At 40.6% G+C, this 23,877-nt stretch overlaps 1 protein-coding gene across 1 annotated transcript; it reads left to right on the top strand.

The window, feature by feature from the left end:
- Positions 1-8,850: 8,850 nt before the first annotated feature.
- Positions 8,851-15,016, top strand: LOC134534608 (odorant receptor 4-like). The gene is made up of 7 exons (XM_063373091.1): positions 8,851-9,104; positions 9,593-9,830; positions 10,331-10,533; positions 11,502-11,601; positions 12,492-12,596; positions 14,143-14,298; positions 14,927-15,016. Exons 1-7 carry the CDS (start codon positions 8,851-8,853, stop codon positions 15,014-15,016), a joined length of 1,146 nt encoding a protein of 381 aa, XP_063229161.1.
- Positions 15,017-23,877: the final 8,861 nt, after the last annotated feature.

The following is a 23,877-nucleotide window of genomic DNA, read 5'->3' as shown; positions in this document are numbered from 1 at the left end:
TTTTCAGAGTAAATTTTAGGTGTAAAAAACCGGTACAGAGATTCTTGAAAGCACTTCTTTGCCATATAATGTTACGGTCACTGCTCAAATTTCCCAGTTGTCCTATGAACGAAGAGAAGACTGCATGCCAGTACACAGCCTTGCACTTAGAGGCGACACCGCGCTAGAAATACCAGCGAGCTCGCACTTATCATCCCGCCTCACTAACACACATACACCTGACTAGAATAACCCCTTAAGTCTACTTTGCTATCCTATGACCACGCGAAATAATCATGGCTATGCGTTTTCCTCTCTGACTTGAGCAACGCGGAAATTCGCATATCCAAAAACCAACGTGTCTGCCATTTGCCGGAGGTTTTCTAGGGGTTTAAAATTAGCGAACTCCCTGTTAGAAGTTAGATGCAAAACGCACAGATGTTGTTTGAAAGGTAGTCTGGTATTCAAGTACACCGCGTGTTGATGAAGCCGTTATACGTCGTTAATTAACAGCGTGCTTCTGCTTAATCCTCGTGAGTCAAACGTCTGTGGATTTCGGGATGTGTTACCAGACGGCTCTCAGGGAAAGGGTGCAATAATCTCCTTCTGGCACCTGAAGATCCGACATCTGTGTGGCGACTGAGCCAGGTGCCAGGCAGTTGTGGGAGCCGCGTTTTCACTCGCAGTAGATCTGCCATACATCTCAGTTAGATACAGTTTATTGATTTGACGTTCTGGTTTTCTCAGGAGAGAAAAGAGGACCTTTAAGGTTAGTTCTTTGAATGATTCTCGCAAAGGACAGGCTTGATTTAAGATGTCATTTTCAACACATAACATTTCTGCATGTGTCCAATCTAACATCTTAAATCATTTATAAGGTGTTAGTTAATAAGGTCGTAAGAATTTATGAATCTTTTTTTTGGTGTTTCGTCAAAAAAGAATTATGTAGTAAAAAGCAAGAAAGAAATAAAATGATACCCCAAGTGACACCAACCTGAAGATGGCACTTCAAACCATCATTGCGTAAGAGCAAAAAAGACGGAGATCGCCAGTCACAAAGGTGAAGATGCAACCGGAGAAAACTCGTAGGTCAACCATGTGGTCATTATCGCCTTTACAAGGTCGTGCGAACAAAAATAGAAATTTTATTTCACAAGCAATCGCTTGAATACATATTGCAGATATGGTGAAGAATTTTTATTTTCTTACGCGGGTAGAGAAATTACTATTCATTCAACAATTTATTAATGATTTTATTGCATTAATGCCAAATGTCAAACTTTGCACGTGAATTTTATAGGTAGTTGAAAATAAAGAAAACTTTAGGTGACTAGGGCCAAAAAAACACCAAGTCAGAAAAGGGTATGTATGGTCACATCCTTGACAGCCACAGACGTCCAGAGACCTTGAACTTGAGCCCTGCAGACAGCTCTTAAGGGCGTCGCGGGTGGGCCCCTCGGGGGGGGGGGTCAGCCCCTTCCCTCTGGGGGGGAGGGGCCACGGACCCCGCCTCTTGTTTACGGCGCACGGCGCACACCGAGGAGCCGGGCGAGCCATAAACCAGACGTCCTCCCCCTCACTCGCGCACCCCCCAAAAGCGTCCCTGAATAATTTAGCTACGCTCGGCCCTTACCTGCGCCTCGCCCCCCGTTGTGCGCGAGCAATACCGCCCCCGGCGCGCTCTAAAAATAAAACAACTGCAGCTGGTTTTTATTACAGACGCCCGGACGGGCTCCGCGCGGGTGGGTTCCTGCAACTTGCAGGAGTCTCCTCCTCTTACCGACCCCACCCCCTTCCCGAGGAAGTTCGCTCTGCTTCCTCCTTCCTCCAGGGCTTATTGCTCGTGTCTTCCCAGCGTGGGTAACCCCCCCCCCCCCTCCCAACCCTTCCTACCCTCCGGCATCTTCTTCCTAGAGGAGAAGGCACATTGATTCCTGCCGGTATCGAGGATTGTGGACCAGAGATGGCTCTCCAGTCGCTCGCTCCAGGTCCAGCCATGTGTGACGTCAGTTCCTCTTCCGTCTTCCCAACACACACACACACACACACACACACACACACACACATACATACATACATACTAGCTGAAGTACCCGGCGTTGCCCGGGCTAAACACCGCCGAGTTTAAAGACCGCAGGACATACACTTGGAAAACGGGAAATTTTCGATTCTATAAAGTCCCATTCATTGCACAATCTCGGAGCATCTAGGCCACGCATCAGCGAAAACCGGGACGCTGATCTTCAGCTTCATTTTTTTTTTTTTTAGGAAGGCATGTAACCTTTAGGCAAGACGTGACGAACGCACCAAACGATAGCGCTTTAACAAATTTCAAGGCAAAGCCATCTATTGACGAAGTTCTAAACTAGACTGTTGTTAGCACCCCCCATGTTCGCTAGCAGCTGCGAGCTTCACTAGGTGGATGGGTTTCGCCAAAGAGAAAGATAGGAAGTTGTCAGAACTTACCATTATGACCTTGTGATGGACATTGAGAAATGTAACAAATGCACTTTTTGTGTGTCTATGACTTGCCTCCTATTATTTTCTATTAATAAACTGAATTTCCCCTTTTTTCACTCCCGTAGGAATGGAATTTAATAATTATTCTTAGTATGACACTCTTCAGCCCATAAAATATCTATATGCAAAAATATAATGTCAATCCGTTGAGCCTTTTCTGCGTGAAAGAAGAATAAACACACTTTTTAAATATTTTTAAACTTAGGTCCATAGTATATGTATTTTATATCACAAATCATTACTGGAAGAGATGGAAATAACAAGACTAAAAGACAAAATGTCATTTCTTTTTTTAATAGATAGGTATACTATCATATCTATTATAATTTATTTTAAAACTCCTACACTTTATCTAAAAATTTGGCTGAAACGATTTTTGATGAAACAAACTATTACCGTAAAAACAGGGATTGAAATTAAAAAATAATAATACATTGTAACTATCAAATTCTTCGGAATGTATTAATAACCTTATTAATATTACCTTTGCCAATTAAAATTTACACGACCACGTAATAGTGCAAGGGATGAAAAATAGTGTTTGAATATCAAAAATAATTGCATAACTACCTTGGTAGGCATAATATTAAATTTGTTAGTACATTCAATGCTGGATGCATTAAGTTAAATACATTTAAAATATTTTCGTTGCCTGGAATTTGAGAAAACGGTTAATCGATCTTTGTTTTTATATCGGGGAACATATGGGATGTCCTGTAGATTAATTTCTTAAAATGTTCCAGGATTTTATAGACGTTTCCAAAACACTTCGAAATCTACTTACGCTTGTAGGCTGTGCCGAAAGGGATGTTCTGATTTAAAACGGATTTTCACTTAAATTCCGGCGAATAGTTTTATTGTCTCACTTTGGATCCTAATAGTGCTCCGGAAGCTGTTCACAGCGACACCGGAGTAAATGTCCTAGCTGAACACGTCTCCACGCTACACCAATGTATAGAGACCTGCAAAATTCGCGGATTCATTAGGTGATAGGCTAGAATTCAAACACATATACCTCTTAGATAATTTTGCTATTGGCTTACTGTTCATCTGGACGAATCTCAACCAGTTATAAACCCTCAACCAAAGAAGGATCGAATCACAGACAAACCAGCTGAGACGACTTACAAGTCGGCAGCCAATCAACTTGCGTTATTTGCCCGAGTGTACAGGGGTATGTGCAGTCTATCCTGAAGGCCATAGAAACCTTGAATTTCGCAGGTCTCTACCATTGTATAACTTTGCACGAAACTAATTCGTAACAATCACGCGCATGCGTCTCAACTGGTACGATGACGTCACAGGAAAAACAAATACTGCGCGACAAACACGTATGGACATGATCCATCCGTTTGTGTGCTCAACCACTGATGTCGACGCATTGTTAGTCTCGCAGTTATTACCGATTCAAATCTGAAGGCATTCTGTCGCACCATCACACTAACGAGCGGACGTTTCCACGTCAATACTCGAGTTTTTTGCTCCATAGTTACTACGCTCTGTTGACTACTTTGGAAATCAGTAGATTCGGACATCACGATTGTAGTTTTCCTAGATATACTGGGACAATACTCTGTGTATTTTCTATGGTCTTGAATTCTGACTCTTCGATTGCCTAAAACTGGCTTTCTTGAGGCCTTTGGTTTTCCATCAACATAAATTATTGTTTCAAAATTATGGTATATTTTATATTAATATTTTTTTATTTAAACATAAATATATGTGTACATAGTAATATAATTATATTAGACAACACAAGCGAACTGCCGCATATTGAGGGTTCGTATATTGTCGTAACATACACTGAAAGAAATGTTTGTATATTTTACAAGGAAAATCCTTGGAAACCCTGTTGCCAAGGATATATACTTGTAAAACTACAAGGCAGAGCTTTGTACCGTGTGCGATTTTGCAAGGCTCTGCCTTGTAGTTTTGCAAGAAATATCCTTGGCAACAGGGTTTCCAAGGATTTCCCGTGTAAAAGTACAAATTATTTTCAGAGTGTATGCTTTAAAACAAATTTAAAGTCCGTGCGACAGTGTGACGTGACTCGCACTGGGCTAAGGACGCGGGCTGTTGCCCCAGAGGTCGCCGTCGTGCGTCCGCACCGCCGCTGAGGGGCGACTTCGTGGATGTCCAAGTTGTCGACGAAGGGAGGGGGAGAGGAGAGGAACTCTTCGGCAAATTAGCATCGCCCTACGGGACCGGGCAGCGATCCTGCTGTGTCGGGCGATGAGGGGCTAGGGGCCACCGCACCGCGCAGTTCGCTAACAGGATCACTCTCCGCCGGGGCAGTCAGTGCCCTCCCAACACCACCCCCCACCACCACCACCACCACCTCCTACTTTCACCCGCACTTCGCGGCCGAGGCTCTGTCCGCGGACTTCAATCACCGGAATGGCGCCCGGAGGAAACAGAGTCACACTGCTCGCAGTTCGGCGACCGCTGGAACTCTCCGCTTCCAACAGCCCCGAGGTCTAACAGACGTGAAACTTCTTCGGGCGCGATGGAAGCCAAAATTCCGAGGCCGAATTTTATCGCAACGTTTACCTTATTTTTCCCCCTAACCTAACTAAAACTAAGTGTATTTGGGAGGGTTCCGGGTTAGGGGAGTTTACCTAGGTGCGTCTCTGACCGAAGCCTATACGCCTAGTCGTGCTGGGATTAGCCACGCAGGGAGAGGGTCGCATGCATCGTGTGCTAGGAGGGGATTGGCCAGCCACGGCAGCGATTTATGCCATCACTAATTCCCCTCACTCATAAATCTATAATATAACTAGATATAGGTTGGGCCCAGGTAAAACCTGCATAGACACAGGGGAAAACCCTGGGCGGGGTGTCATGCGGGGTGCAAATTGGCATGCATTACGTGTAGGAATTTACAGGAGACAGAGGATGGTCTGGATGAAGTGTTGGACAGAGTAGAAAAGAGTCTACCATGAGGGGGGGTTGGGCACTTGGACTCGTGGTCCGCTTACGTTTACCGTTTTTTTTTTCCCTAACCTAACTAAAAACTAAGTGTGTTTGGGAGGGGTCCGGGTTAGGGTGGGACCTAGGTGCGTCTCAGTTGAAGCCGATATTACTTCAAACATTATTTGATAGTGATACAGTTGTTTTCATGTAAATATACAAATGTAGAAATATCTGTAATTTTACATGAAATAGTTGCACATTTATACATTTATATTATCCAGCGAGCAAACCATCGACTTATTTTCAACAGTTTGACAGTTTTGCGTGACAGTTTCATTGACTTGCAATATATTTGAAACCAATTTAGACGTTACCAGTTCACACACATGCCATATATGAGATACATAAATAAAAACCACACAACCAAGTGCAACCAATATGAAGTGAGCTCCCATTTCTACCAACACCCACTTCTGCCGAAACTACTGTGTACTACATACAATATATAATTTATTTATTTTATCACAATCAATTGATGATCATTTTTTTATTATATGATGTGATAATTAAAGGAAAAAATTCACTGTACGTTTATCCGCTCGGGGGCACACACTGCTATCTTATAAACAGTCGGGCACGTATTTTCCAGTTATTGTACTTTAAATAAAGGATGCGTTCAACGAACGAATCAAAAATTCTCCACCAAAAGGGGATTTTGTTTTAATTAATTGCCACCAGTTTCCCGCGAACAGCGGAGAACGCAGCGCGGAAGACAACTGCGAGAAGATTACGCGCGCAGATTTATGCCCCCGCCACGCGTCACGGCCACGTGGCGTCGGTCATTGAATTATGGGGCGCGTTTCGTTTTAATAACAACCGCCAGGGGCGCTAATTAACCAGACAGAGCTGCGCGCCTTCCCCGCGAGATTCCAGCCTTCACGTTGCGTTCCCGGAAACCAAAGGAAAAAAATATATATATTCTCAGAAACATCCATCGAGACCATAATGCCGAGAAATTATTCCAAGATACCTAATTTTCCCGCGGAAGCAAAAAAGGATAATACAACAACACATTGCATTTTCCTATATCTAGATACTGCAAAAAAAAATCGTGGACATTTCGCGATAAGCTATGGTTCAAACATATTTTACTTTCTCCTGATTCTGCAGTTCGCGTTCAAGAAGTTCAAATGTTTTATAAACTTCTCTAGTCATTGGTTGTTACTACTGTGTACTAAATTGGTATAAAACTCTATAGCTTATGTAAAAAGTAAGACGTACAGGTAACTTGGATCACAATTATAGAACGAATTATTTTTTTATTTGTTTTCTAAGAAAGTTGCTCGTGACCCGGGTGTTTCAACATGGAAAGTATGGTCAACGGTCCATGCAGAGTGAAGGCAAACATTTCACTGCACCCACGGTGAAAGGTAAACAATGTATGACATTTATTCCATAATCATAACTCATTTTCTGTTTATTTAAAATAACACGAAGTATGGGTTAAGAATACAAAGCCTTTTCATACCTACCCACTGAACAATGAGCAAATTTAAAAAAAAAAATGTTTTACTCTCCTTTTCTCCGTTGCAAAAACGATTTTTTATATTATTTTCATTTGGGATATCCCTCAAGACCTACAATAGCCGTGTAGTGTAGCCATCTCGCTTTTTTTCTTCCAAAGAATTAATTTCCAGTTCATGTTAAGTAGAAGGGGATGAAGAGTGTCAATTGCAGTTCTGCTGTTTTCTCCTACATTCCGACGTAGAAGATTGCCCAATTGTTTACAAATTTCGTGGATGGATGAATCTAAATTTATTCGAGAGAAAATATTTCAACCAGCGCAGCCTTCCCAATTGGCAATAAAGCATCAAAATCAAAAAGCGACCAGTCAAACATCTCATCAAACCATATTTTCGGTAAACGTATGGGCAGATGTGGTCGAAAGGCACATAATTGGACAGCTTTTTTTTTCGGACACCCGCAGGGATAATTATGCCGAGTTCCTGCAGAATGATCTCCCGGATATAGTGAGCGACGGGCCGGTATTCGAGGGAGATCGTCCCCTGTGAGAATCACATGTTTCCCAGGAAGATAAAGAAACATATTCGATGATTATATTTTGCCATAAAGACAGCTTATACTTAAACTGACTGAATATTGACGATACATGTTATTAATTGAAATCTCCATACAGGACTTTGTATATCGTAATCGAATTCAGCGTTTTGTGGAAAACCTTTTCAACTCCAACTACATTTGAATTTTGGACGATGCACAACATCCATGCTAATTCCTGTCTGCCATGACATATTAGCATAATGTGTAACATCCCTGGCCTCTTAACTATTCCACTCACGGACTGCATGCGAACAAACGATGTAATATTGAATGAAGAAATAATGCTCTATTTCGCGAGTCTTTTTGTGGGGGTTCTGTCAGTTTCGATCCCCGTAAATAATTCCACGTTACCGCCACCCTGGCGGGGATACGAGGCCTTTGACATTGAAATGCGACTGGGTATAGGCGATGTAGGCATTGCCGTGTGGTCGCACTGACAAAGCGTCGTCGAGTGAGCCAAGACCATTAACGGAGGGCAGTGGTGGTTGGCGAGGTGTTGCAGACCGTGCTACTACTCGCTCTGTACTGTGTAGGACTGCTTCATAACTGACGTAACAACCAGTAGAAGATATTTCGGCATCTGACAACGTACCGCGAGTGAAACTTCTGTCACGCCTCTTGGTCGTGATTGGCCATTTCAAGTTCCATATCCCTCGACCCAGCAGCGGTTATTGATAGTTGGTCTCTGGTGCGTGCTGTCAAGGTGCAGAGTCAAAGGTGAGCTCAGCATGCATCTGCCAGGAGGGAAATAAGTTGTGTCGAAGGTGAAAGAGCTGGAGAAGGAGCAGCGCAATGCAGAGAGTTGGGTCACGTGTATGAGGAGGGGAAGGGTAGGACAAGAGGAGGAGATGCATAGGCCATCGGATATGATCAAGGAGCTGGTACGGGAAACGTAGCAGTGGAGAAAGAAAGTGGATGGGCTTGTAAGGATTTTTAAGGTAGTCAAGGGAGGAAAGGTTTTGTAAAGGAGGAGACAGAGATAGGAGAGAACATGCGTGGAAAAAACAGAGGGAGACAAACAGAAAGAGGAAAACACTCGTTCCTGATGATGACTGGGCAGTAATGGAATGGGCTAGAGGATAAGGTGTTGGAGGTGGGATTTGTAAAGGAAAAAACTGCAAAGTTGCCAACATAATGACTGGGGTACAAAACATTCTAAACCATTGTTTTTTTAACAGTCCATGTGTTGCAGAAAACCTTTAACGATACCTACAACACATAAGTACATACTTTTGTTCAAACAGTCGGAATCAATTGTATTTGATGAAGTTCGGATCAAAATAACCCGGTATTATTTTTCTCAGAGTGAGTGCGGGGATGTCTTCGACGCGGGAGTTCACGAGGAGGGCCCGCCTCGCCGGCCTGCTGAACACGGCGTGCGGTCTGGCGGTGCCCGACCCGGGGCTGGTGGTGGCCTCGCCGTGGTCGCTGAGGACTCTGAGGACCTTGACCGTCGTCGCCGAGCTGCTGGTGTGGGCGCACCTGCTGTCGCTCGGCGCGAAGCTCACCTCCCCGACAACGTCGGCTGCCCACCGCTGCATCGGGGTCTTCACCACGCTCACCTCCGTCAAGTGCGTCGCTCTATCGCTTCACCTCCGTCTCCGGAGGGCGCGCTTCCACAGGTAGGGAATACTTCGTGGAACGAATATTCTATATGGGCCTGAGAAGGGAACTCTACAGTCCTTAGAATTCTCGAGCTAATGATGCACATTATTTGGCTGTTGGAGTGACAGAACACCGTGCCTCGTTTTAAGATCGGCTATTTCTAGATAACAATAGAGAGTACGGTTATCTCTTTTACAGGGATTGGTGAGTACTTAATTCTCGCAAAGGGATGTCAAAATCACCGACGTGAAGTCGGTGTGAAGTCTCTTTGTAAGTTATTTCTTGCACGACCAGCTGCGATACTAACGTATAAATGTCCGTTTGGGCTTCTAGCTCAGGTGACTCTGCATGTAATGAATAGTAGGCAATCAGCAGGAGGACCAGAAGACTGGGGAGACCAGAAGGGTGATCGGCCACACCGTGAAGTGACGTGGTCTCTCTTCTTGTTCCGCAGGCTGATGGCGCTGTGGGGCTCCTCGGGCGAGACGAGCGAGGCGCGGCAGGAGCTCCGGAGGGCAGGAGTCGTCGGCGTGGTCATGGCGGCGGCGATGGTGACCATCGCCTTCTCCTACAACATCCTGTCGCTCCTGCCCGGCGTGCGCGAGGCGTACGGCGGCCGCCACTCCGTGCCCGCGTGGTTCTTCTTCGACACGTCGACGTCGCCGTGGTTCGAGGCGACCGCCCTGTTCCAGGCACGGACCGCTTCCTTGCATTTCTGCTCGCGACCATCGAGCATGAGGTTGAACTTGCTTCAACCTCGACTCCCGACAATTATGATGCAGACATTGTATCCGCAAGCGCGAATGAGGCCAGCCAGAATCGGGTCACTGATGGCTAGATACCGGGTAAAGTTCGCGGATTCATTTCGTGATAGGCTAGAATCCAAATAATTATGCCTTTGTTAATCTGTAGGACTTTGTGCCAATTAGAGACCCTCACTCATTGAAGTGTCGAATCACAAGTTGCCCAGCTGAGACGTCTCACAAGTCAGCAGCCAATTAACAGGTGATGTTTGCCCAAGCATGAACAGTATCGTGGAGTATATCCCGGAGGTCATCGAATCCGCGAATTTTTCCGGTCCCTACTGATGGCTTAGACGTAGGTATACTGTCGAGCACCGCAGCTAGCTGGCTAGTGATCACGGCTGGAGGGTTACAACAGGTAACCATGAGGTCTATCCTGTGGGTTGCAGGCGGCATCCGCCAGCGTGACGGTGGCGCGCAACGTGGCCTTCGACTGCCTGTTCCTGTCGCTGGCGGGGGCGCTGGTGGCCTGGCTGCGGCGCCTGGCGCGCGACCTGGAGGCCGTCTTCGCGGACCTGCCCGACGAGGCGCCCGGCAGGGTCGTTGCGGCGAGGCTCGGCCCCTGGGTGCGACGGCACCAGCTCGCCGCCGAGTGAGTCGCGCTCACGCGCCGTCGACCTTACTAGCCCATTGCTATGGGGCAGGCATTTTTCGCGAAAAGATCTGAACACTTGTTAGACTGCAACAAGGTATGCCCTCACCAGCGGTTTCTTCCTCCTGATTGGCGGCCGTCTGCGAGAGAAGTCGTTTTGCCTTATTCGACCGAGCCACTCAGGATGCGTTTGCTTCCGCACTGGATTATCGTGATTGGTGTTGTCACGAAATACGTGTACCTGAAAGAAACTCACCCAATCACGAAACACAGACGATGCTACAGTGTTTTAACTATCACCCAGTCTCGAAATCTTTACGCGAAATCTGCATGCCCCTACCCATTGCACGTCTAGGTAACAGTGGAGTGTTCAATGATTTAGTGGCTGTAGTCCCTGTAGGGTAGACTGTCTGTCTCGTTGCAAATCACTCTGTTTCAATAAGTTCCATAGTTAGGGACCGGTAAAATTCGCGGGTTCAATGACCTGTACGATGAACTCCATTGTTCTACGTACACTCGGTCAAATGTCACCCACTCATTGGCTGCTGTCTTGTGAGACATGCCAACGTAGCAGCACGTGATTCGATACGGCTTTGTTTGGGTGTTTTCTCATTGGCCCAGAGTCATCCACGTGAGTGGTGAGTCAATAGCAGAAGTAGCCCATCGCGAAATTAATCCGCGAATTTTTCCGGTCTCTATCCATAATATGTTATTTCATATTATAATCCGGTAATTTTGAACGTCCTTAATGTTAAAACAATGTTTTTTTTATCAGTGAAGTAATCTAAACACTGCAACAATTCTTAACACAATGATTAGATTCTAATAGAATAATTAGGAATACTCTCTGACATACACTATTCAGGGTAAATGCTTGAATAGTAGTTACCACACAACGTATCCATCACACTTTGAAGTTTCGGATATGAAATGCATTCAGCGTGGAACTTTGTTGGATCTTGTTGTAGGTACGGCATGGAGTTGCAGGAGCTCTATTCTTCAACATGGGTGGTACAGTTCCTGTGTGCTTTGTTCATACTCTGCTTTACTGCTTTCTACACGATAGCGGTGAGCACACACTCCGCTCAACCCCACATAATTCCAGAAAGTTTCTGGTTTTTGAGTGCAAATTCGAAAGCATAAAAAAATTATTCTGGACGATGTGATTTCATAGTAAACATTTTTTGCTGTTTGTCCCAGCAGGAATGTTCAGTAGATGTATTTGTTCATAAGGGTATAATATTGATTCGAATCTGAATTTTATCAATTAAATTCTAATAATCAATATGAAAGATAAAATTAAGGAATCATACGATTAATTTATTCGTTTTTATAGTAAAAACAATTTTTTTGACCCGGGGTTACTGGCACTGAATGAATGAATTTTATAAAAAAAAATGCAGATACAACATAATTTCACTATAAGAGCGTACGGACATTGCAGCAAAAATATTAATTTTACGATTTATTTACTTAACGGTTTCTTTAACTGTCCCTTTAAATTTAATTTAGTGGCTCTTAGGCAAGTGTCTGAGACCAGGAATATGGCTGGCCACTATTTACCATCTAGGAAGTTGAACGTGATACTGTTCATTGACGATCAGTCTTTTTTTTTTTTAACTTATATTAGGAAGTGGTTATATTGAAATCCACCCGTAAACAATTTATATAAATAATAATATTAATAATAACTTTAAAATAATTAATAATGTTATGCCATAGCATTCTATTCATACAGCTTTAGTTAAAACAAATAAAAGAAAAAATTTAATGAATTTTGAAAAAAAAAAAATGACTTTAACATATATATAATCTCTTTTCACAGCGATGGCTTCTAGATAACTAGCATGATAAAATATTATTTTCCCCACACTGCTATCAAGGCAACACTCCTGACATAGCTAATGGCAGGGACATGTCATCTAGCGCCGAGAACGAATGGCCATTGTCTGCTGCAGGTGTCCCTGAGCCCTCTGCAGTACGTGCTCGGCGTGGGTTACGCCCTGACGAACCTGCTGCAGCTCTACCTGCTGTGCCACTGCGGCGACCGCCTGCAGGAGGCTGTGAGTGGTGTCTGCCTACTGCACGTCCTTATTGTAGAAGCATAGGGCACGCACCTCGGTTACTTCAGTCATCTCACAGGGCAAGGACCCTAGCTGATAGCGATGTCGCCGCTAGGCCAGCGAAGCAAGTAACATATTCTGCTCGCTCAGAGGTCGATCTTATTTTTTTTATGCTTAAACAGCACTTTTTTTAACATCTTTCAATACTAAAATATTAATTTTTTTTCTATATCATGTAAATCGGAGGTAAAGGTAACCATGTCACAAAATTGTAATTTTTTTACGATGGCAAATTTGATTTGTTTCAACTTAATTTTTGGGTTTCTTTTCTAAAAAAATTGATCTGTGTCATGAAACTTTAACACATTGTTCTAGAAGAAAACTCTTCTTTTTTTTCAAGATAATAGTTTGATTTTTTAATCGTGGCATGCTAACTCTATTCCACACGAAAATGGACATTTATCCTTTACTTCCGAGGTACAGATGTGTATTATGTATATTTAAAATGTTTTAGAGACTTGAGAACGTAACACACGACCGGCCACTTGGCGAAGTGCGAGCGAATGCAATGCTTCGTGATGACGAAGAGTTTTTCTGAGCGCGGTGAGTCCCGAAAAAAAACGCCACGGTGTCGGAGGTTGAAACTCACGTGTCGTTCTCACCCGGGAAGGTAGTTCTGTGGTGATTTTTCCTTTGCTTCCTCAGTATTGGGGTAAAGGGAACCCCACGACAAACCCGGGAAGAACTTACTCGCGAGTTGAAAGCAAAACAGACCCGCTCCGGGATCGAAACTGGGAACTTCCTACCTGCTTGCACATAGACCAGACAACCACAACAAACGGTCGTCTCCAGCACAACCGTCGCCACTTAATGACAGTGAAGTCGGAAGTTGTGCCGGCGCGGCGGGAGGACAATGAATCTTCAACCGAGCGACAGTCTGTGACATCTCGCGATGTAGCAGTCGCGCAGGATCGCATAGGTGGAACAAACAGTAGCACCCCGAGAGAAAACCCAGAGACCCGCAATTGAAGTCCACCATGATATTTAATCATCGAAAATTTTTGTTTAACCTCTTCCTGTGATTAAATTCGAGTAGTCTGGCCACACGTTTAACAGCTAGGGATTCAAATAAACCTGGAAGATAAACTGAATCATGTTTTCTATGAGATTCTTAAATGCCCTTGCCATTAACAAAAAAAATTAAAATATTTTTCCTATTATTTTGTAATCCGTTAACTATTTTCATACAATTATGTTGCATAAGAGTTAAATCGTTACTTGAATTCAATTTTTTTTAGTTAGTTAAATTATAAATTGGGTATTTATAGACTTATTACTTAAAGAAATATATTTCTAATTGTTTATAAATAACATATATGATTTAGAGTTATGTTCTAGTATTATTTTATTAGATTATTAACTGTATTTATATCCCCTATTGGAATCTTTGTCCGCCCCCCTTCTGAACCAGACCGTGTGCTAAAGTACGTGCGAGTGTACCATAGTTACGGTTCCCGCGCGGTAACTGCCGTGCGCTGTGCCGTAGAGCGAGCTGCTGCCGCGCGAGGCGTACGCAGCGCCGTGGTACGCGAGCGGCCGCCAGGCGCACTCCAGCCTGAAGGTGGTGTTCGTGCGCTGCCACCGGGCGCTGCGGCTGTCGGCCATGGGCGTCGTCCCGCTGTCCTCGGCCACCTTCGAGTCGGTACGCGCCGTAGAGTGGCGACCAGGAAGACTCGTTCCATAGACTCGTGACAGTATAGAACTGACTTTCGTCTTCTGCGCATGGCGAATGTTTATTATATAAAAATAATTGTAAAAGTTAGCTGATGTAAATCGAACATGGCTTTTGCACAAGGCATTGGAAATGGCTTATAATTTGGTACAAACACTAAAAAATACAAATAATATAAAAAATATAATGTGCACTTGTGCCTACAAATGATATTCTAACAAAAAAAAATATCATAATATCATAATTATAATAATTGTATGAGAAGCAATAATTTGGCATGGTAGGTATATATTAAAATGCACTAGTGATAACTTATGAAGCGCCTAATTCTTTTCAAATAGAATATTTAAACTGTGATATATTATTACTTAACATTGCGCTAGTTTCACATATTTTTAATGGTTTTACTGGCAAGCAAATATATATTATAATGTTGGAACCACATTTTACTGCTGTACAATTTGCGCGTGAGTTCTGGATCCTTTATTAATTAGTCCGTGAAGTAGACAATATTACTTGTACTTGTACTTGTGCCAATGATCTCTGAAATGTAAAGTAGTTTATTTGATGCTCTCACTGGTGTGTCTGTGTTTGACAGGTTGTGAAGACTACAGTCTCCTACTTCACGGTGTTGAGGAAGCTGCACACGGACGGTGGCAACTCTGACGTCGATCCATCCAACGACTAGGGTTGAGGCCCTACGGATAGCCTGTAAATGCTTACATAAACTATAAGGATGCAAACAATGCTTACAATCTGCTTCAGGCTGTTTTTGCTATTGTCACAACATAACCTATATATCCACATTAGGCTATCAACATTAGTGTTTTGTTGTAATTATCCTTATCTACCAAAATAACATATCACAGTGTCACCAAAGTATTACTGATAAAAAACTTAAATAAAAAAAGGTATTTTTCAGTTTACTGAAAAGTCTGAACTTCTAACAATAAAGTGGTATTCTCATCAACCTTTTCTCATTCAATTTAAAAAAAAAAAATATTTTGTAAATTAACCAAGAAAATTTTTGATTTTCCAAAATTTCTCCGCGAACTATGGGCACAAATTTTTAGATGTAGTGAAATTTCAACTTGAAAGAAGACTACTGTAATAATTTTCCGCATGGATGACATATAAAATGAGTAAATAGCCATTTCTTGTTGCATAAATGGCATTTTCGAGTTAATTTTTTTAAGTCTTTACAGATTCTTGATAATCATTTCTGTAAAGTGTCGTAACATAATTATACAGAAATCACAAAACCATTTTAATAGATATATCAATATTGTAATCCTTAAAATATGTATAATCATTTTAATTATATGTATTTTATAACTTTAATGCAAAGAAATAAAATATTATTTCACAAGATTAAGTTTTTTTCGCACATAAGTAAATACAAAAAAATTGAACTTCAATTATGCTGATGTTAATACAATTGTCAATAATGTTTGAAAATATGTTTGTACTGCTTAAGGCTAATCATAAAAGGAAAAAGTTGAATGACCAAACTACGTCCACAATTTCCGACAGGTGATTAATTGCGAGAATTAAGTTTAAATATATGTAATACTTTTTACTTAAGATTTAACATGCACTGATTTATCCAATTTTCGAATATCTTTTCAACTGAATATTATGAACCTCTTTCAACTAAGCAAATTTTAGCAAATAATTTACATTATAACAGAGATCCAGTATACGTAACAATATTGTTCCCCTTTATTGGTGTAGTAAGGGTCGCCATGGAATAAAATTAACCAGTACATGAAAAGTAACAGAAAAAAAATTGTCTTATTTGAACTCTCTCGTGTAAGACCTTTTTCGCGAATGCATACATTTCATATATTTTCATATATTTAACTGCCTGAAAGCTTACCCTGCTTATTTTCTGTGTTGGAATAACAGGTTTTATTAGATTAATATACGTCTCGTAGAGGCGACCGGGCACCGGATGCACTTGCTGGTGGCGCCCTTATCGCCTCCTAGCGACGAGAGGACGTTCGCCACGTGTCCCCCAGGAGGTCAGCTGCGGACAGGCCGTGAAATAAACTTGCCGGTCCGCCAACGCACACCCGTGTTTCAATTATCCCCCCCCCCCTCCTTAATCCGTCCTCGAGTGTTTCGTCGCAGTGAAGGTCTGCGGGGACCTCGAGATAGAGAGATGCTTCTGAGAGACCGCGAACAGAGAAGCCCATCAGAGGCGTCCCTCCCTCGAAAATGTCCCATCGACATGTGAAGTCATGAGACAGCCTCCCTACGGAGCAGCTGGATAACATGACTCTTCCCCCCATGACGGAGAGAGAGTGGCGCAGTGCTAAGACTCTGAACCAGTGGCGGTTATTGCATTAGAGCACACTCGCACGTGAACCCCCTCGCCTCATTTAAATAAGCGCCTACTGAAATACTTAAATATCATACACATCAAATAATAAATAAATGCAACCCATTTGGTCTTATAACCATTAGCAATATTTTCCAAAACCGCCGCTATAGAGTAAGCGCAGCTATGCTGGGATCGCACGTGCGCTGGTGGCTAGGCGGGCGACGGCGCGCCGCTCGGCTCGGAGCGACGTGGTGGGGGTAGCTCCCCATAAGCCAGCCTAGGAGCACAGTCCAGTCGTGCGCGACACTATCCTGTGCGCGGCGCGACATTTCTTGTCCTGTTTCTCCCATTTTTGCTCGCTCTTCGAGAATGATGACGGCGCTGTTTGTCACGTGTTATTGTTCTTCTTTAGTGCGTTTAGTGCGACGTTTAAAAAGTTTGTTTTAACTACTAAGTTAAGTTACTCGTTATGGCCTTGAGTAAGTTAATAGTCTCGGACATAAAAACATTGGTGTTATCTAATTTGTCATTGGAAAGGAAAATCGAAATAAAACAAGCAGGCAGGCCAATGCCTAATCTTACTATAGTGCAAGTGACTAAGTCAAAAAATAGGGAGTTCAGGAGAGAATTTAAACAGGACATTTACGAGAAAAACTCGTGGATCTGTGGATGCGAAGAAACCAACCGGCTCTATTGTTTTCCCTGCCTGCTCTTCGCGAAACGAAGTGGTGAATCTAGTTCTGTAAGTTTTGGCGTCTTAGATTTGTCTCACTTAAGTCAAAAAATAAAGAAGCATGAGAGTGCAGAAACACATTTGAATTCCGTCCGGGAGTTTCATCTTTTGGGGAAATTAGACATTCGCCAACCACTTGATTGTGCCTACCGTTTGAACATTAAACAACATAACGAGCAAGTTACGAAAATTCGTTATGTATTGTCAAAAATTATAGATTGTATAAACATTTGCGGGGGGTTTGAACTCGCGCTGCGAGGTCACGACGAGACACAAGAATCTGCTAATCCTGGAATTTTTAGAGGGTTAGTTAATTTTTCAGCAGAGTTAGACAAATCTTTGAAAGACCACCTTACAAATGCAACTGTTTTCGAAGGGACTTGTAAAGAAATCCAAAACGATTTGCCAGATTGTATGCTTTAAGTCTGCCAAGAATATGTACATCAAAAAAGAAATTTCATGTGCAAGTTTTGTTTCAGTGATTGCAGACGAAACGACAGATATATATCATCTTTATTCCAATTGGTTATAGTTTTTCGCTATGTGTTACCTAACGGGCAAGCAGTATAACGATTCTGGCAGTTTGTAAATCCTTCAGGACATGATGCTGCGTCAATCGCAGAATGTATTCGCATTGTTTTGGAAAGAATTGTTGACAAACCCGAGAAATTGATATCTCAGAGTTATGATGGGGCTAGTGTAATGAGTGGGCATCACAATGGTGTTCAGGCCATTATTCAACAAAATTATATATATGCACATTATGTGCATTGTTATGCGCATCAGTTGAATTTAATTGTGGCACAATCTACAAGCAAAAACCAACATGTCCGTGTATTATTTTCCAATTTGAGTGATATAACTAACTTCTTTAACCACTCACACAGAGAATTGCTGTTCTTGATGGCGTTGTTGGCAGGAGAATTCCTCGTGCTTCTTCTACAAGATGGAATTTTTAGAGTCGTACTGTTAACACGGTGTACGAGTAGGTACAGAAAACAACTGATCGATTGCATGAACAAAATTGAGTCGTCATGCAAGCAGTCAACAACAATCAACTAGTCGGGAGCTATTCGGCGTATGTTGAATGATCCAGTGTTTGTATTTTGGCTGACAGTTTTTCACAATATAATGTCGCACGTAGACCTTTTGTTTAATCAGCTACAAAAAAGGAGCATCGATGCAGATAAAGTCAGGAAACATTTTGACAGTTTTCGACTTTCATTTGAAAAAGAAAGAGAGAATATGGATAAAGTGAGAATGCGAACTGAAATGTCGGTGCCAGAGCAGCATTCTAAAAAAAATAAAGTGGAAGATGTTCATGTAAATAGAACTGTTGCAGCCAAGGAAGTATGTGATGTGATTACTAATCAAGTAAAGGAGAGGTTTTCTTTCACAACATATTATTCTGCGGTATGCCTTTTTGATCACGTCCAAACCACCCTCTTCAAAAAAAGGGGGGGGGGGGTGTTCGGCGATTTTTTTATTAAATGAGCCCAATGCTGTGAACCCCCATTTTCAAAAGTCACCAGCCGCCACTGCTCTGAACTCGCATTTCGGAGGATCTATGCCACTTCTATGTTTTAATTCTATAATGTTATATTAATTATGATTTTAGAACTATTCGAGCTAATTTTATATTTTGTGGCCAAACCCCTGGCCCAAATGTTTCCACCAAACATAACGACCATATGTCGGATTCTGTTTTTTTTTTTAATTTGAAGTTAATACGCACCATTATTTGTTATGCAGTGGGTTCAATGTTTTCAATATTTTTTCAGCGGTTTTTACCTTTTTCAATGGTTCCACCAGTTTCCTTGCTTTCTATGGTTACCTACCCGCATCATTTCAGCTTATATCCTGAGGATGGCTCCTCAATATGCAGCTTCCGGGATATCTTCTGAGCTCCTGTATTTACAGGAAGTGCCAATGTTTATCTATATTTAATTTTCAGCGGAGCACTGAAAATTCTATACTCATAACTATTTTAAATCGATAATTATTGATAAAATTATTTCTTACATTAAGGACATATGTACAAAGGGTCCTTTTCTTCACTTTATTAATAATGTTTCTAAAACATGTACATTTAAATTTACTATGAAAAAAATCCAAGACGAAAGGCCAGTAAAATATAAAGAATAAAATATAAATTTTGTTTTTGGTATACAGTAAAACCTTATCATTATTAAGACTTCGATCCATTAAATAGATAGTAGGTTATTTGTAATGTGTCTCTAAACCTCTGTATTACAAAATGGTAGTAAGAACTCAGCATGCATCCAAACCGCTATAAAATAAGTTATAAATATCAGGGACCATTAAAGTTACATTTAGAATCCAGGTCGGCAATCCAGATTTATTTTCCATTAGTTTCCCTTATTTTAAACCTGGGTAATGCTGGGATGGTTCTCTAACATAGACCATGCCCAATATATTTAATAATCCGATACATTTAATAATATGTATGTCATTCATTTGGTTTCCCTCAGTGTACCTATTCCCAAGTAATGCTGGGATGGTTCCTTAACATACGCCATGTCAAATAACTTTCATAATATTTATTTTCCGTGTAGTCGTCTATAGTGAACTCGCTGTTGACAAGATGTTAATCCAAATATCATAAAATAAAAGTCTTCTCTTCAACTGAATGATACATGAGCATATAGTTACATTCTGACTTATCAATACAACTGCAATTAATAATATGAGCTACTACTGAGATTAATAATAAATTGCTAAGCTAATTCTTGCTTAATAATTATATATATATATATATATATATATATATATATATATACCAATATTAATCTCCCTAGTTGCACAAAAAATTACTGTATGCCAGTCTTGAGAATGGAGAGCATTGGACATAAGATCCAACCAGGAGTGTTGCCCTATGCACTCCATTGCGCTAGTCATCATCATCGTCATCATCATCAACTGCTTCAAGCCGGCGGACGGGTCAGCCAAATAAAATGCATCCATTTTCCTCAGTCGCTACACCATTCCTCCTCTTCCACTGTGTTTCAATATTCTCCTTCTTCCTGTACTCTTTTAACCATCTGATATTCGCTATTGGTCATGCTAGTGGCATACAGAAAACAAGTCATGCCTCCCGGCAGGCAGATCTCTTAGGCACAAACCAACAATAAATAAAAGAGAGCATAAATTTCAGAAGGCCTTGCCTGGGACGCTTTCAGGTAGCGCAGAAGATGCTGGCGCGGTCTGTGTCGATACTGGGAACCACTTATTGTGTGGTTACTGGATAAGTTTCAGAGCTCGTGCTACACACACCCTCTATAATAACATGCGTTCTGTGATCACAGGGCAGGCGTCCTTCATGAGAATACACAATGCTCTGAAGATTCTTTGTCGATGTGATAGAACATCATGACAAATTCATTAGGAAAGAAACAAAATTCAGCTCTGGTACGATTGTGCATTATTACAAAAGCTAATAACGACAACACATCATTTATAGCTTGATGTAGGTAACGGAGGCAGGAAATCGAGATCAGGAAGAATGCAATGGGTTACTTTCTTTGAGTACGAAATGATGGGGAAGCGGTGTGAGGTTAAAAAATTCCGCTTCTAGCGCCTAGCTGTTAAATTCATATCTATTTCGTCCCGCTTTTCACGAGGCAACTAATGCATTCTCCATAAGTTCGTGGTATTAACTTTAACTATCCTGTTGTATAATTTCCTGTCAGAAAGACATCAGACAGAATGATTTCCAATACAATTACACATTTTCTCGAAAGAAAAAAGACAGAATTTATCATAATATTGCCATGAAGTCATTTGAAATTCTTTACAATGAACTTGCCTTTAGTTAAAAATGAGTTAAACAATTATAATCGGCTCCTATATTTGAAAAACTATATAATTGCTCTAAAGGTAACCTGACATCAACAACTGGAGCTTTGACACTTTTTTGTTTGCAAAGGATGATGTTTGATAAATTATTTGGGTTAATTGCTTCTCATACTGTCCATAACTGCGTGTTTACATTATATTTGATAAAGATATTTTGTCGATTTTTTTGGTAACACATAAATAATACTCTTTTTCCGTCATGCTGCAGGGATACTTTGTTTCTTTACAAATGTAAATGAGGCGATTATACATAAGAAGGAATTTTAATATCACAAATAAAATTAGTTATGCTCACTTCGTGTACGTGGTGTTCTTAGCCCTGATCTAACATATATGATGGGCACATACATGCTGTTCATAATTTTTTTTTTAATTTAAGGACGGCAATTTTTAAAAATGTTATCAAGTAGCCATATATATTTGATTTATTTAATGAGATGGTTGCTGAGACTGTCAATAATAGAAACTTTAGTTCAAGAACCATACCAGATTCACCATCTTGGTTTGGCCTTGAACATTGATCTTTATAAAACTACGGAATTTGGAAAATACTATTTTTTTTAATTTACTGGCTTATGACTCCTACTCCAGCTCGTGTAATATATAACTATAAACACCGTGCTTAAATTTCAGAATAATTACTTTCAACACTCGCTATAATCAGGCCTACAGACCGGTAATCGCACCTATCATCACGAAGAATGACTGGCTTTGATGATCTGACTGTTTAATTAGCCAGTAAAATAACTTAATAGCTGAGAAAGTTACATGCTTGTAAACATCCAGAATAGTCCCTGTATTCTGCTTTTAAAAATTTCGCTAACACTAATTAACATTTAAAAAGCTACTTCGAAAATAAATCAGTAATTGGTCGTTCAATATTCAACATACTATTATGTAATTATCGGATGTCTAACGTATTTTTATGATTAACTTATTTTATAATTGAGTTTTATAATTAACTAATTTCATAACAATAATTTTTTATAATTGAAATGGTTTTTTATTCAAGCAAACCTAATTTTTTAAACCATGGTTAAAAAAATCGAATATTTAATAATTGGACTTTATTTTGTTTTCTTATGCTTATTTATGTGCGCAGTTGATACTGGAAAGCTATTAAAAGAACGATTTAATTATCGGCGGTACTGGGACAACAAAAAGCATAAATTCCCGGGTAAGAATCATAACCCAGTATTACCATTTTTTTTTGTGATACAGTTGTTTTCATGTAAATGTACAGAATTATAAATATATGTAATTTGACATGAATATTTCTGTTCCATTTAAAAGAAAAAATGGTATAGTGGTGAACTGCACCCCTGCTGCTGATGTCAGGACCGTACACTGTAAGTGCGGTGCGCACTAATCCAAGCCTGCTGTTCGCTATAGCGAGCTTGTTATCAGAGGCTGTGCATGACTGTCGCGCTGAGACGCAGCCAAAAGAAAACATTTTGGCCGGATGGCCTTCACAGAAATCTAGTGCCGCAAAATATCAAAATTCTAATGAAATAAATTAATCTTGAAGTGATGAAAACTTGTTATAAATTTATTAACACGAACTGTCCCATAAAAAAATTAAGTGTCACAAAATATGTATAGGAATAGTCACAACCTCAAATTAATAGATATCGTTATAAAAATATTTAAAAAAATCTTTTTTTTAAGTTTCACTAACCTCTACTTTAAACTTTCATTTTTTTCACTTAAGATTAATTATTCGAGATTTTTTAATATCCTGGTTACGTTTATTTTGGTTTGTACAAATCAAGCCAAGTTTATTTTCTCATGTTTTGTTCGATTCCGAGAAATTTAATCTTTTTTTATTATTATTTTAAAACCATTCTTACCATAAGTTCACTACCTTGGTGGTCATATTTTTATTAATTAAAAATATAGTTGTAACACTTAATCCAAGTTATTAATACTCAGTTTCTTACATACTATTATAGTAAATTGTCAGATATTAGTATTCTTTGTAATGTAAAACTTCCCATTGTTTTACTCCTCCGGAGAGAAGTATCGGAAATAAGTAGAAATGAGTATGTAGTTCTGTATTTTGGTTATTCGTGCCTAGTATTTTTACTTATGTTTTATTAACTTTAGAGATAGTTTGTATTGATTACCAAACTAAACTTACTTCATTTTACTCTATTTATATGTGGAATTTCGGAATAATGTAGAGACAAAAACCTTATTTTGAAAAATCGAATTACATTCAGTACGTAGTTTTCGACTGATACTGGAACAAACTCACAAAAAAAAGGCAAATCAAAGCAAAGATTTTACATTTGTGTTAATAAAAGTAAATAGCAATTTTAAATAGTTCATTTTTTTCATAATTCAATTCAGTGAATATCTTTCACTTTCAAATTTCATTAGCAACTGAAAGAACTTAAAATAAAGTGGGGGGGTGGGGAAGACTGATTATGGAGTTTTGCAGGATTGAGTGTGTTTTACCTCTGAGAACAATTTCACTTCTTTGAATAAATACACCTTCCCGACATCGCGTGCCATCCATATGACAGGGAAAGTTTTCTTTTGTGATTGAAATGTGGCGGCACAAAGTAACCAGATATAAGCGATTCGACCCGATGCTGAAGTTACACTGAGA

This window comes from Bacillus rossius, chromosome 7, assembly GCF_032445375.1.
Source record: "Bacillus rossius redtenbacheri isolate Brsri chromosome 7, Brsri_v3, whole genome shotgun sequence".
NCBI classification, from domain to species: Eukaryota; Metazoa; Arthropoda; class Insecta; order Phasmatodea; family Bacillidae; genus Bacillus; species Bacillus rossius.
Note: the sequence above shows the minus strand (reverse complement) of the source record. Positions and strands in the feature narration are given on the sequence as shown.

Excerpts from the sequence above, each read along its gene's own strand:
- LOC134534608 (XM_063373091.1), top strand. The coding sequence starts at position 8,851 with ATGTCTTCGACGCGGGAGTTCACGAGGAGGGCCCGCCTCGCCGGCCTG. Across the intron at positions 9,831-10,330 it reads AGGCGACCGCCCTGTTCCAG|GCGGCATCCGCCAGCGTGAC; the intron begins GCACGGACCGCT and ends TGTGGGTTGCAG. Across the intron at positions 14,299-14,926 it reads CCTCGGCCACCTTCGAGTCG|GTTGTGAAGACTACAGTCTC; the intron begins GTACGCGCCGTA and ends TGTGTTTGACAG.